This window comes from Oculina patagonica, chromosome 8 (genome assembly GCF_052425735.1).
Source record: "Oculina patagonica isolate OP01 chromosome 8, crgOcupat, whole genome shotgun sequence".
NCBI lineage: Eukaryota > Metazoa > Cnidaria > Anthozoa > Scleractinia > Oculinidae > Oculina > Oculina patagonica.
Window position 1 is genome coordinate 8,023,009 of NC_135765.1, and position 13,732 is coordinate 8,036,740.

Sequence of the window (13,732 nt, forward strand, 5' to 3'; positions counted from 1 at the left end):
GGATTTTCAAATTCAATTTTTTCAAAAGTGCGATAGTTTATTTTTTATTAAAAGCCATTTTATAACAGTCCATACCCTTCTTATTCGAAAACAAGAATTTATTGATTGGCACAATAAATTCTTTCTCCACGAATTTAGTTCAAAAATGGCTCTGATCGCTCTTATGGCTATTTTCCCGCCAAAATTAAATCACACTAAAATATCACATAACATCGATACAATTATATTTTGAAATGAAATAGTTGTATTTTAATTCATTGAAAGGAGTAGAAACTTCATTAAATGTGTTAATAATTGATTGCGAATTAACTATGTTAATTAACCCTCGGACGTACAAGGGAGGGGGGGGGGTGGATGCCACCACCCCATGAGGTTTTTTCTAAATTTTGAAAAAACGATTTACACTACAATGCTGAAACTTTCATTAGCTGTTCATTCATCCTTTGCGGAAATTTTGATATGTCAACGATTTGTCCGTGGTGTGTGACGTTGCCATGGCAACGTCATAAATACAAGCAGGTCTTGCCAAAAATCGTCATTTTTACCATTTTTCTTAATTTTTTCAAGTTTTTTAAAACAGAAGTGCAAGATGTGTTTATTTTTACATTCCGTAAGCATTCTGGCTTGATTTTGCATCAATTCCCGTTATTTTCTGACTTTCTAAGAAAATGTTGAAATCCAAGATGGCGGATCGAAGATGGCGGCTCTAATGACGTCACAGCCAATTAAAATTATGTCATCTTATAGAGTACGCTGAGGGCTTTCTTCCAAGTTCAAAATAATTTCTCTACGCCTTAATATAACGAAAACTCCGGGGAGGGGCTCCATCCACCCCCCCTTGTACGATGGTGGGGGTGTAAGTTGGCTTGTACGTCCGAGGGTTAAAGTAATAGATACCGCAGTCCGTGCATAAATTCATTGTGTATTTCCTGCGAAAACTAAGTCGTATTACGTAAGCATTGCTTCGATTTTCATAGTTTAGTTTGGTATGTCTTAAAAGCGAGATTATAAACGTAATATATAAGGCGGTCTTTGAAGTAATGATCCAAGGTACCATAGAAAGAAACCACGAGTCGAGACGTTATTTCTCACGTTCGACACGGAATTTTGTCAGTTTCAATTCATACTATCACGTTTCATTCGGGACAAACACTCTTATATAAAGTATGAATTGTTCGTTAGCTTCACAAGAATCACCTTGTAGTCTTCTCGAATATAGTACAACTGTTCTACCGTTAGATGCTTGAAAACAAGATGTTACAGATCGCTTACTACTCGAGGTCTTGTTGTGAGTGGCAAGCGAGGATGGCGATCTCGAAGTTCAGAAATCACTGAGGGAGCTTTCTTCATTCAGTTCAGGTCACTTTGACTTATCCGTAGATAGAGTGGCAGGTATGAGCATCTGTCCAGAACACTAAAAAAAGAAGTAACAGGCGACTGCATTTTCAAGTTAGTCTCGAATTCTTTTCATCCTAAAAAAGACACAAAAACGCACACAAGACCCAAGTAAACATAGGTAGAAGTTCAGATCAACTGTGTATTTTTTTCAAGAACCTTTAGTGACAGGAAGCATATTTTTTCATTTCTATAACTCAAGTGTCATCGTGACGCACCCGAAGTAAGTAGTAACACCAATTTAACCAATAAAAACAGAAAACATCTCTGTTTTCATCTTTGTCGAGGACTGCATTTTCGTTTTGGTCATTGGAGAAAACTGAAATGTGACCCAGCTCGTTTGTGAATTTTCATAGAATACAAGGTTCATCAATTTATATGGGCATCGTTTACCGATATAAGAGATAAACAAAATGTTCGTTTCAGGTCACGAGAATCAATGTCTAGTATATGTCTGTGTCATATTTTATAACTGAATCGTCTGGTCAGATCAGAATTCGTACCCAAGCGATAGTCAAGCTAATCCATTATAGGATGCTTAAGATGCACACACTTTTGCTTATGATTCGCCACTATGAGAAAACTTATTTAACTAGCTCTGGTTTCCTTTCTTATTCAAAACTATTTGTGAATTAAATTAAGAAAAATAATTCTTAATTTTTGTAGCACAAACGCCTGGTCAAACTTGACAAAGGTCGTGATAGTGGCAACAACAACTTTGTTTCGTGTTGTGTACCTTTCAGCCACGATAAATTTCTGTGAGGGCGTGGTTCACCTACAACCTTGAAGCAGATTTCATTTGTACTGTAAAAGATTTGTACTACAGAAACCCTAAGAAAAAATCGTGCAAATGGAATATTAAGCCAACCTATTGCCCGGCTTTTTAACTATCAAAATAAATAATTGGGCGGGGCGAGAGTTAGCCGATGTACAGGAGAAATGCTTACACGAGTATACATCGCGCCAGTGACACTGTAGTGCATGTCTAACAATTATATTCGTTTTTCCTTTACGATCACTTGATTGCCTGTACAACAAAATATCCAACATTCAACCAACATAAATTAAAGGAAAGAGTAAGCAAGTGATCTCGTTGTTCAAATGTTGAATATTTATAGATGTAACCCACTGGCATTTCAAAAAAATGATGTTTTGTATACATCAGTTTCCTTGATTCTAAGAAGCTGGGTGTGGCCATTACAAAACTGTGTATCACTGTTTTATATTTGAAAATTAGTAACCCGAGTTTTCTATGAGTTAGATTAATCAACGAGGCTCAGCCGAGTCGACTATCGCTATCCAAAACATACAGTGGACTATCGCTATCCAAAACCTAAAATTTAAAGCACTTTTAAGCCAACGCACAATCATGCCCTATCAGCGATTATAGTTCACCAAAAAATTTTCTCAGATTCTGATTGGATTAAATTGATCACGTGACGCGATGGTGTTCATCCGCGGAGGGCACTATTTAACAATTAGACGGCAAGCTCGAGGTTTCTACCGGCTGATAGTTGGCGAGGGGCGAAGCCCCGAGCCAACTATCAAAAGCCGGTAGAAACCGAGAGCGAGCCGTCTAATTGTGTTAGCATAACCCACTGACCGACCTATTAAACACAAAATATAGCTAGGGTTGATTTATTGAATGTTTTGATTGATAAAATTCAGCGAAGACTAAGCGCGCGCTCCGAGAGCCTTCTACGGATCAATAGTAGGCACCTGTGTAGCCAATCAGATTGCGTGATTACCAATAGTAGGTCAGTGTGGTTATGCTAACAGCTCATAGTGCCCGTCCGAGAAAAATGCCCGGATGGATAGTGCCCGCCCGTGAAATTTTTTGTAAACAAGTGTGCCTGCAGACAAAAAAAAGCAACCAAAATCACTGCATTTAGTGGATTTCTTGTCTGATTTTGTTTCGTTTGTTAAATTTCGGCTTTCAATTGAGTTTTTTGTTTTGAAAAGTAAAAAATAATTCACGATGCTCGTTTTTGAATGGGCGCGCCGAAGCCGGAGAAAATTTAGTGGTGAATAATAAAAACGATAGAGTGTTTCTGTCTCGGAACTATCGGTCTGATAGTTGCCCCTTGGAAATTTGATGTTCTTAAAACTAGCATATTAGCCCTTAAAGCTTCGCTTCTCGGGCTAATATTTTTTTTCAAGAACATCAAATTTCCGCGGGACAACTATCAGTCGATAGTTCCTCGACAGAAACACTCTATTGTTTAAATAGTGCCCGTCCAAGGAAAATACCCGAAAGGATAGTACTCGTCTGTGAAAATTGTTGTAAAGCGGGCCTGCAAACAGAAAAACCCCACAAAAGTCACTGCATTTAGTGGGTTTCTTGTCTGGTTTTGCTTTGTGTGTTAAATTTCGGCTTTGAAGACTTTCATCTGAAAAAAGATGTCCTGATTACAGTCATAGCAGTCAAAATGCAATCATCATCGTCATCATCATCACCACCGCCACCCCCACCACCACCACCATCATCATCATCATCATCATCATCATCATCAACAACAACAACAACAACATCATTATCATCATTATCTCCACAGGTGCCCCATGATCTATGATTGTTATTTTATTATAGGAAATGAAAGCTCAGATTTATGAACTTTATGGGCCATATTGCTGAACGTTGTGCTTCTGTGCAAATTTAGATGGGTGTTGGGACATATTACAGTCGTCTTCAGTGATAAAAACGAGAATACAGTCTTCAACAACATATATCCAAAACAGAGATTTGTGCGTTTATTGGTCAAATGAGAGTACATTAAATAATTAGCACACAATTTCATCAAGAGTGTTACGATAACAGTTGCTCTATAGCCAGATTGTATAAGCAATGGTATAAGGAAAAAATGCTTCCTATTACTAACGATTCTAGCATAAAAATTGCTCAGCTAAACTTCTACCTGTGTACGTCTACTTGGGTCTTGTATGCGTGTTTGTGTCTGTTTTGGTATGAAAAGAACTAAAGACTAACTTGAAAAGAGAGGAGCTCAAATTACAACCAGCGTGACAGTGTTACAAAGGTCATGCAAACACGGCGTGGGTCATTAATCTGTTTGCATTGATCTTTGTGCAGTGATAGCAACAGGTATTTTTTCAAGGTCGCCAGTCGCATGCAGTCGCCTGTTACTTCTCTTTTAGTATTCTGGACAGATGCTCATACCTGCCACTCTATCTACGGATAAGTCAAAGTGACCTGAACTGAATGAAGAAAGCTCCCTCAGTGATTTCTGAACTTCGAGATCGCCATCCTCGCTTGCCACTCACAACAAGACCTCGAGTAGTAAGCGAACTGTAACATCTTGTTTTCAAGCATCTAACGGTAGAACAGTTGTACTATATTCGAGAAGACTACAAGGTGATTCTTGTGAAGCTAACGAACAATTCATACTTTATATAAGAGTGTTTGTCCCGAATGAAACGTGATAGTATGAATTGAAACTGACAAAATTCCGTGTCGAACGTGAGAAATAACGTCTCGACTCGTGGTTTCTTTCTTTGGTACCTTGGATCATTACTACAAAGACCGCCTTATATATTACGTTTATAATCTCGCTTTTAAGACATACCAAACTAAACTATGAAAATCGAAGCAATGCTTACGTAATACGACTTAGTTTTCGCAGGAAATACACAATGAATTTATGCACGGACTGCGGTATCTATTACTTTAACCCTCGGACGTACAAGCCAACTCAGACCCCCACCATCGTACAAAGGGGAGGGGGGGGGGTGGATGGAGCCCCTCCCCGGAGTTTTCGTTATATTAAGGCGTAGAGATATTATTTTGAACTTGGAAGAAAACCCTCAGCGTACTCTATAAGATGACATAATTTTAATTGGCTGTGACGTCATATGACATCACGTGACGTCATTAGAGCCGCCATCTTGAATCCGCCATCTTGGATTTCAACATTTTCTTAGAAAGTCAGAAAATAACGGGAGTTGATGCAAAATCAAGCCAGAATGCTTACGGAATGTAAAAATAAACACATCTTGCACTTCTGTTTTAAAAAACTTGAAAAAATTAAGAAAAATGGTAAAAATGACGATTTTTGGCAAGACCTGCTTGCATTTATGACGTTGTCACGGCAACGTCACACACCACGGACACATCGTTGACATATCAAAATTTCCGCAAAGGATGAATGAACAGCTAATGAAAGTTTCAGCATTGTAGAGTAAATCGTTTATTCAAAATTTAGAAAAAACCTCATGGGGTGGTGTCATCCACCCCCCCCCCCCCCCTTGTACGTCCGAGGGTCAATTAACATAGTTAATTCGAAATCAATTATTAACACATTTAATGAAGTTTCTACTCCTTTCAATGAATTAAAATACAACTATTTCATTTCAAAATATAATTGTATCGATGTCATGTGATATTTTAGTGTGATTTAATTTTGGCGGGAAAATAGCCATAAGAGCGATCAGAGCCATTTTTGAACTAAATTCGTGGAGAAAAAAATTTATCGTGCCAATCAATAAATTCTTGTTTTCGAATAAGAAGGGTATGGACTGTTATAAAATGGCTTTTAATAAAAAATAAACTATCGCACTTTTGAAAAAATTGAATTTGAAAATCCCCCAAATTCACTCTGTGGCAAGGCACAAGCTACCTACCTAGTTTAGAAAATATAGTAAAAATTACAGTTGAACTGAAAAGTTGTTTCTAAGCATGCAAAACATCAACAACCAGTTAATTTACCTTGAGAAAAAGTTTTGTGCACGAAATGCAAAAGGAAGATCTGTTTCCTGTACTGAGAAATTGGCCTTTTTTATGAGGATTTTTGGCACTTTCTGTGCCAAAAACTAAGGGGGTGGTCAATCTCAAGATTGAAAAGGCAGAAAATCATTTAAATGCCACCAATCACAATCTTATCTGATAGGTTTTAAATGCTGAAAATATGAGGGAAATCGGCTGACCCCCATCTTTTGGCATTGCCTGGTTTACTCTGACAATGACACTTAATTTGCATATCGATACTCGATACTCGGTCGATACTCGATATTCGATATTCGATCGATACTCGATACTCGGTCGATATTCGATACTCGATACTCGATCGATACTCGATACTCGGTCGATATTCGATACTCGGTCGATATTCGATATTCGATACTAATTTGCATTTTATTTTTTTCGCTAGGAAGAGGAAGAAAAAAGAAGCGCTGGCGGGGAGTCGAACGTGGGGGACAAGGGTCTGACGCGCGACCGCTCTAACCGCTGGACTAACAGGGTCCAGCTACCAAGACAAGACGTCGTGTAGCTAGTCATTGTTTTTTTAATGAAAAAATCAATAAAAAAATATTACAGTTTCAATTTTCTCTTTGCTTTCATGATATTTTTAACGATACGCTCAGTTTGTGTTTTCTTTCCGGGTAAGTTGTCGATGGCTCGTATCATTTTCTCATCGGCTTTCCATTTGTCCTTGAGGGATCGTGCTTTCGAATAATCAATGTCGTGTTGTTTGGCCAGTCGATCCAATCGATTTTTACCCGGGTCTCCGCGCCTGAGTCTCTTTTGCAATTTTGTCCCAGCGCCCATGTACTGATAGCCGGGCCAATGAAGTTCCTTTCCTGTCTTGGTGAGTAATTTTTGCAGGTCAGCCAGACCTCCACGTTGTGTATAAATCATCTGAGACAACCATCGCCGGCCTTTGGGTAGGGCCATAGGACGTTTTCGTTTCGGCATGATTTTTAGCGTCGTGGCTTGCTGGGTGTTTTGGGAGCTGTCTTTGGTGTTCTGGGGCTCGTTCGTCTACCGCCGCGAGCCCAGGCTTCCCAACCAGGTAAGGGCTCTAACTTTTCGACTTCGGTTTTCCGTCTAGTTTTTTTGGCGTCGTATCAGCGGCGCTTTTTCTTGGACGGGTCGCTGCAAAGAGGGGGGATGAAGGACTGGTTGGCGCCGTTCTTCCAGGGGCTCGCCGTGGGTTATTTTATCCAGGGTGTCGGCTTTACGCGTCAGCAGTTCCTTCAGTAAAGGGACCTTGATCGCTGGTGGTATTGCGGTGTCCTTGACCATCAAATGAGCTTTAGCTGCTAGACGGGCCGCCTTATCAAGGAGAGCATCTTGAGTAATTTCACCTTTGTAGAAACTGATCAATTGTCGAAGCTCTTCGGGCGAGACCATAAGCATTTCTTGCGTCATGGTAAGATCGTGTGAGTAGAACGAGAAGGGGTATGGGGGTTTTTATGCTTTGGCAAAACGAGATTCGAGGAGTTCCTCGTAAGCTCGTTGCCAATAGTCCACTTGCGCTTGTAGATCGGCGAAACGTTCTTTTAATTGTTGTTTGGACGTCGATTGGACCGAACACGCGTCGCACGTCCAATACGTGTTCCCGTCGGGGGTTTGCTTCTGTCGCGCCTGACAAGCGTCGCACCAGATGTCAAATTGAAGGGCGACGTGCTCTTGGTGTAACGTGTTGTACTTCGATTCCCACTCGTTGCGCGCTTTTTTCAGCTCCTCGTTCTGGGCGTTGGCCTCGGTTAACAGGGTGACGAGTGTGTCTAGTTTTTTTCTTTCAGACATAATTGATAGACTTGATCCAGACTTTTCCAAAAGCCAGCCCCACTTTGACTCTGGAGACCTTCTCGTCTCTTCTTGACGGAGTTTGTGCGGCGTCCAATCTCTCTCAACGTATTCTTATAGCGTCTGAGTTTAGCCGTGAGATCGGGTGGGACGGGGATCTTGTGTTTGAGTAAGTTTAAGACGACTTCGCTCAGAGCGTTGATCTGGTCCGCATTGGCATGTTGCAACATTTTCTGGCGACGGCGACGATTGGCCTCCTTTAGGATAGCCCCGAGAAAAGGTCTTTGTCGTTGAGCGCTACTCATGACCGCTTTCTCTTCTTGGTGGTTCTACTGCTGCGTCGTGTTGTGCCCATCTGTTTATACCCTTTTTTCTTCTTGATGACGGTGGTTCGAGGTGTAGGGGTCTCCCGCGCCGATTGTAGTTTTTGGTCGAGCAGTTCAGAACCGCGTTTCGCTCCGTAACCTGCTAGACCCGAAAGGGCACCAACCCCTGCGGCTTTGGCAGCCGCTTTTCCCGCTGATACCAGAGCCGATCCGATGGTTCGGATGGCGCTGGGGGCGATGCCTCCGTAGTGCCGGTAATACCGACGTCGTCTCCTTATCCTCCGGGTGGCCATGACTGATGAATTGCCTGAGGGTTTCTTTGTTTTATGCTCTCATGGATTGGAGACTCGAGTGGAGGTTCTGCGCACAGAGGGTCTACTTCCGTCTTTATAGACAGTGGTAATGGTATTGGTGGTGGTGATGCCTGCGATTCGACGTCCTCTACCCATCTGGGAATGAGTTTTCAAGAGCGTCTCTAATTGTCGACGTAATTCATCTTGACTCATTCGCCCGTCTTGACCTGCAGCAGCCGCCGCACCGGCAGCGGCATCATCAGCACCGGCAGCAGCACCGGCTGCAGTTCCCGCTGCGGCGGCGGTTGTGCTTCTTCTTCTTCTTTTCCGCCGGACCGACGTCGTGGTGGTCGGACGGGTGTAAAGGTATTGGGAGGTCTCCCAGGGTTCGGAGCCGTTACACTAGGTCTAGTGCCAGTGGCGGTGGTGGGAACTGTGAGGGGGATCGTTTGACGGGGTGGCGGTACCCGTGTTGTAGGTGGTACTGTGGTTGGCGGTACCTGTGTTGTAGGTGGTACTGTGGTTGGCGGTACCTGTGTTGTAGGTGGTACTGTGGTGGTGATCGGAGCGGTTGTCCCCACACCTGCGGGAGCTGTTGCTGCTGGCGCGGCTGTTGTTGTCGTTCCCACACCTGTAGAGGGTATGGTGCCTGGTGCTGTCGTTCCTACACCAGCGGGAGGTCCTGCCGTGGTGATCGGAGTCGTAGTAGCAGGTGCCACGGGGGTTGGACGGCGGTGGGGGCTGTAGCCGTGGCGGAGGGTAACAATGCGGGATCAAATAGGTCGCTCCAACCCTCAGTTAGCTGGGGATCGCCATAGAGATTGGAAGGGGAGAAGTCGCCGATTATGCGGTCTAATTCATCGTCTACTTCATCTGTATCGGGAACGATGCGTAGGGGAATTGGTGACTGTCCTACTCCTATAGGTGCTGACGTGGTGACGGGTTGGTTGATTCTTTGCACTGAAGCGGGTGATAACGTACTGACCTCCAAGGCTTGCTCTCGTAGCGCTTCAAGCGCTTCTTCTCCTTGGTCTGGGGAGGCCATGGTGTGTAGTGTAGAGGTGGCACTAGGTCAAGTCCTTTATGGAGTGTGTCGATAAAAATGAATGCAGCCGTCGTCCTTTAAAAGATGACTTAAAATGCGTTTGTCGTCGCTACTACGAGGGTGAAGATCCAACAGCATGTAGCCAAAAGGGCGTTCAGTGACTTGCGAAAAACGATCCATGACTTGTTTCCATTGGGCGGGAAATGCTTGCAACAATAGATTTCGCATTCCAATTTGATCTCGGGGATTTTTAAACGCGACGACATAGTGCGCGTTGCGAGAGATCGACTTGGAATATTTACCGGGAGGAAACATGTCTTGGCATAGGAAGAGCACCGTGATGTCGTTGTGATGAGAGTATTTCGTGAACAAATCCAAGACTTGCTTGTCGCTCGCCCCTTCTTCCATGAGATCATCCAAGACGAGAAGACCTCCGTGGGGGAACCATTTCTTTAATGTGGCGTAGTCGGGAATCCCATGGTGAAAATGGACCCTTCCCTCTTCAAGGGTTTGGAAACTATCTTGCCACACCCCGTAACAGTAATGAACGTTGGGTTCCAGGCGGTGAAATAAGTCAAGGTTTTCTAAAAGTAATTTGGTCGTGAAGACGGTCTTTCCGCAGCCCGAAGGACCTACGATCAGCATGCTAGAGGGGGTGTGGAATCGAAACGCCTCTCTCTTTTCCATGATGACACACAATGTTACATTCAGGGTAGTGCGAAAGATTTTTATTGCATTAATTGCCTTACACCAGACTTGGAACGTTTACAATCTTGAGCGTGTCTTAGTTTACAAATGTTATCCCAGTACATTTCTTTTTTGATCAATGTTTTTAACATGGCGCCGACTTTGTGATCATTGTACACATATCGATGTTTCTTGAATTGACGAAGAAAGTCATCCAGGGTCTTGCCTTGAGCTCGAGCAATGAGGTAGAACAGGGCGTAAGCGCCGCAACTCTGGCTGTATATGGATTGTAGACTGGTCTGATTGGTCTTGATCTTCCAATGGTGTTTCAACCATCGGAGCAGGGGACGGGTTGTCTTGTAAGTGGTCAACGGTAGGGCATAACTGTCCATCACTTCACACACTCCGTTCTCGGTCCATAGACCTAGCCAATGCAAACCGGGTTTGGAGTCGGGGTCCGTGTTGACGATGTAAGCGCAAGGTCGATGTGTGACGGGTTTCTTGGGCAGGCGATTGCAGGCCACTGTCTGGTAGAAGTAAGGGCTCAAATCTGGGTGCTGGTTGGCCAAACGGTCCAATTGCACATTGTTCAGTTGCACTTTCTCCATGATGTGGTCATTCTTGCTGGGTCGTTCTTTTTTTTATGCAGCTGCGACAGGACGGTACACGTCGTACAAGACTGCGTCATTACGATCGATTTCAATCATGTTTTCAAATTCAGCATACACGATGATGACGATATTTTCTGGAAGAGCTTGTCCCCACTGGAATTTGAGTTTGACGTCACCCGTTTGGCGGGGGTTAAGTCTAGGGCTGTCCACGCATCCATTGGCCACGTTGTCAATCATGAACAGTTTGACGTTGTTGGTCCAATCTCCAAAGGTCACCATATTGCCTCGTTGTTGGCAGAAACATCCGCTGGCTTCCAGGAATCGGTGGTATCCTCGGACATCTTTGCTTGAATTGGTTGCGTCCAATTCTAGGGTCTCGTACGGGTATTCTTCATTGTTGATGGTTTGTTTGATACTAGTCAAGGCAAATCCTTGGAAATTAAAACAACTCTTGGTGTATTCCCCGTTGTAAACGGTCGCCTCTACCATACCAATCACCAGTCGATTGGGAACTCTAAGTTGATAGATGTTGTAAATTTCGTGATCCTGCACGCCAGCCAATACATTGAAGGTCCTGATTTCTCCTCGTACTGTGGGATAGGAAACCATCTGGGGAGGCCGGGTGTCAGTGCCTCTGCGCGTAGTCATGACTTCTAGGTACACGTTCGGATTGAGTTGCAATTGACACAGGACAAACCGCATGGAAAAGTTTGCCTCTGCCAAAGGCAAGGCTGCTACGCCAAACCCCAAGTGGGACACGGCTACAGGGTTGACTTCAAATTTCACTCCAATCTGCACACCCGGTACTGAGAATCTGTGCAAGTAAAAGGCTTCGATGTAGGGCTTGAACCTCAACACACGCTTCGCTCCCGCTGCATAATGAGCTTTCTCCCTCAACATGTTCGCGACGAACAGATTTTGGGTAGGAGGCAAGTTTTTGAAATCATTATGGGTTACATCTGTGTTGTTGTCTGTGAGCTCGTCTGGGTGGTCAATGCCATTGAACCATCCTTGAGGGCGCAAGATCGTTTCTCCATCATCTTCATTGTGGTTGAGTAAGGTTTGAAACCAGGCTTGGTAATGGTAATTGTCTGTCATGGGATTGATCAACGTGCCATTCAGACGCATGGTGACCTGCTTGAACAGGGTGTGAGCTAGGTTGTTTTCGGGATAGAGTTTCTCCGCTGCCGTCACGTTGGTACCGTTTGCTTTTTTCATTGTATATTCCACTTCAAAGTAACTTCGGTTAAGGTCAATGAAATCCTGTTGCTGGTCCAATTGAAATTCGACGGGGTGGATGCCTGTGTTGAAGGGGTGTATCTTGACAAATCGGTAACTGGAGATGCTGACATCGGTGCGGGGCACGGTGAACAGGTTTAAGTTGGGGTTGGTCACAGCCCCAGAGGCTGGGTGCGCTGGAGGGATCACACTCATCGTCGTCGGCGGCGGCCTCTACGGCGCTTTCTGAGGGCACGTGCTAACTGCTCTAAGCCTGTGGCTTGTGTGAACTTGACAGGACTGGTGCCTCCTTTTTGTGCTCTGCGTCGTCGTCTTCGTCGTGGGAGTATCAGGGGTGGTAGATACAACCCTCCTGTCATGATGGCATGATCAAAAGGAGATTTCCGGGACTTGGTTTTGAAAGAGGGTCTGGAGTAGATAGGATCCATTTCATTGACCAAAGATATCGTTTAATTTTCTTCGAGCAGCTTTGACGACCGCTTCTTCAACTTTTCGTTTGACGGCCTTCTTCGCTCCTTGTTTCGCTGATCTGAAGCGACCTCTGACACCTTTCCCTTTTTGAAAGCCTGTTACAGCTCCGGAGATGGCTGCTCGAGGAGCGTCCGTTAAAAAACGTTGAAGGGCTTGACCTCCGCGTTGACGACGCTCGGGTCGATAACGCATCAAAGCACCCCCCTTCATTGCAGTTTCTTCCTGAAATGGAGAGTCACGATGGTGTTTCCTTCACCAAACTTGACCGACTTTCCACTCACTTCCGTGATGTTCGTCTCTATTATGTCGATGACTTCATTCCGCAAGGGCATATATTGAATATGATTGGGCTCATAGTAAAAGGTTCCATGACCTGTTCGTTGGTATTGAATTTCCTTGAGTAAATCAGCGGTGACGTTCCCCACAATGCTGGTTTGACCCACGTTGGAATTTAAGTAGAGAGAACGATTGGCGTTGCCCTCGATGTTGCTGAATCCCTTGTTCAAATTAGAGAATCGCCAGTTACACTGACAGCTTAGGTATAGACCTGCCTTGTAGGTATCGTCGGTAGACGTGATATACCATAGCGTGTCTCCATCACGCGGGGGTATATCGCGGGGGGTAGGCACTCTCAATTGATCTACTTCGGCATCTCCAAAGGTAGGAATTTGGTAACTCAGTTCTTGGTTCATGTTAGGTCCCATGACTTGGTCAAAAGTCGCCCAGCCCATATCGACCGCAAAGTTGGCATTCCATTGGACAGAAAAAGGAGGGTCTCCTGCCACCACTTGGTGTCCTGCCATGTACGTTTTGGTAGCGTGATGGTTGGCCTCGTTGATCACGACGCGTTTATGGATGAGGTCGTAATCCAGGAGCAACTCGTCCCCTTCCCAACGAAACGTGGGCACATTGCGTTTGCCCATGAACGTGTAGAGATCTCCAGGCTTCCGTTTAGTAGAAACGCGCCTTTCATAGTGCCGCACTAACGCTTTCATGAAGGACACCCCATCGTGCACATCGTTGTTGAAATTAACCACATCGGAATGAGTAATTTTAATGGTTTCATTTCTCACGCCAGGTAGTTCTTTGTTGACGCTGAGTTGTTTGTACTTGACGATCAA

The 13,732-nt window shown here is 44.2% G+C and overlaps 1 protein-coding gene across 1 annotated transcript; it reads right to left on the reverse strand.

The window, feature by feature from the left end:
* Positions 1–9,639: 9,639 nt before the first annotated feature.
* LOC144663086 (uncharacterized) lies at positions 9,640–10,290 on the reverse strand. The gene has a single exon (XM_078524021.1). The coding sequence runs from the start codon at positions 10,288–10,290 to the stop codon at positions 9,640–9,642; it is 651 nt and encodes a 216-aa protein (XP_078380147.1).
* Between the last annotated feature and the right edge of the window lie 3,442 nt (positions 10,291–13,732).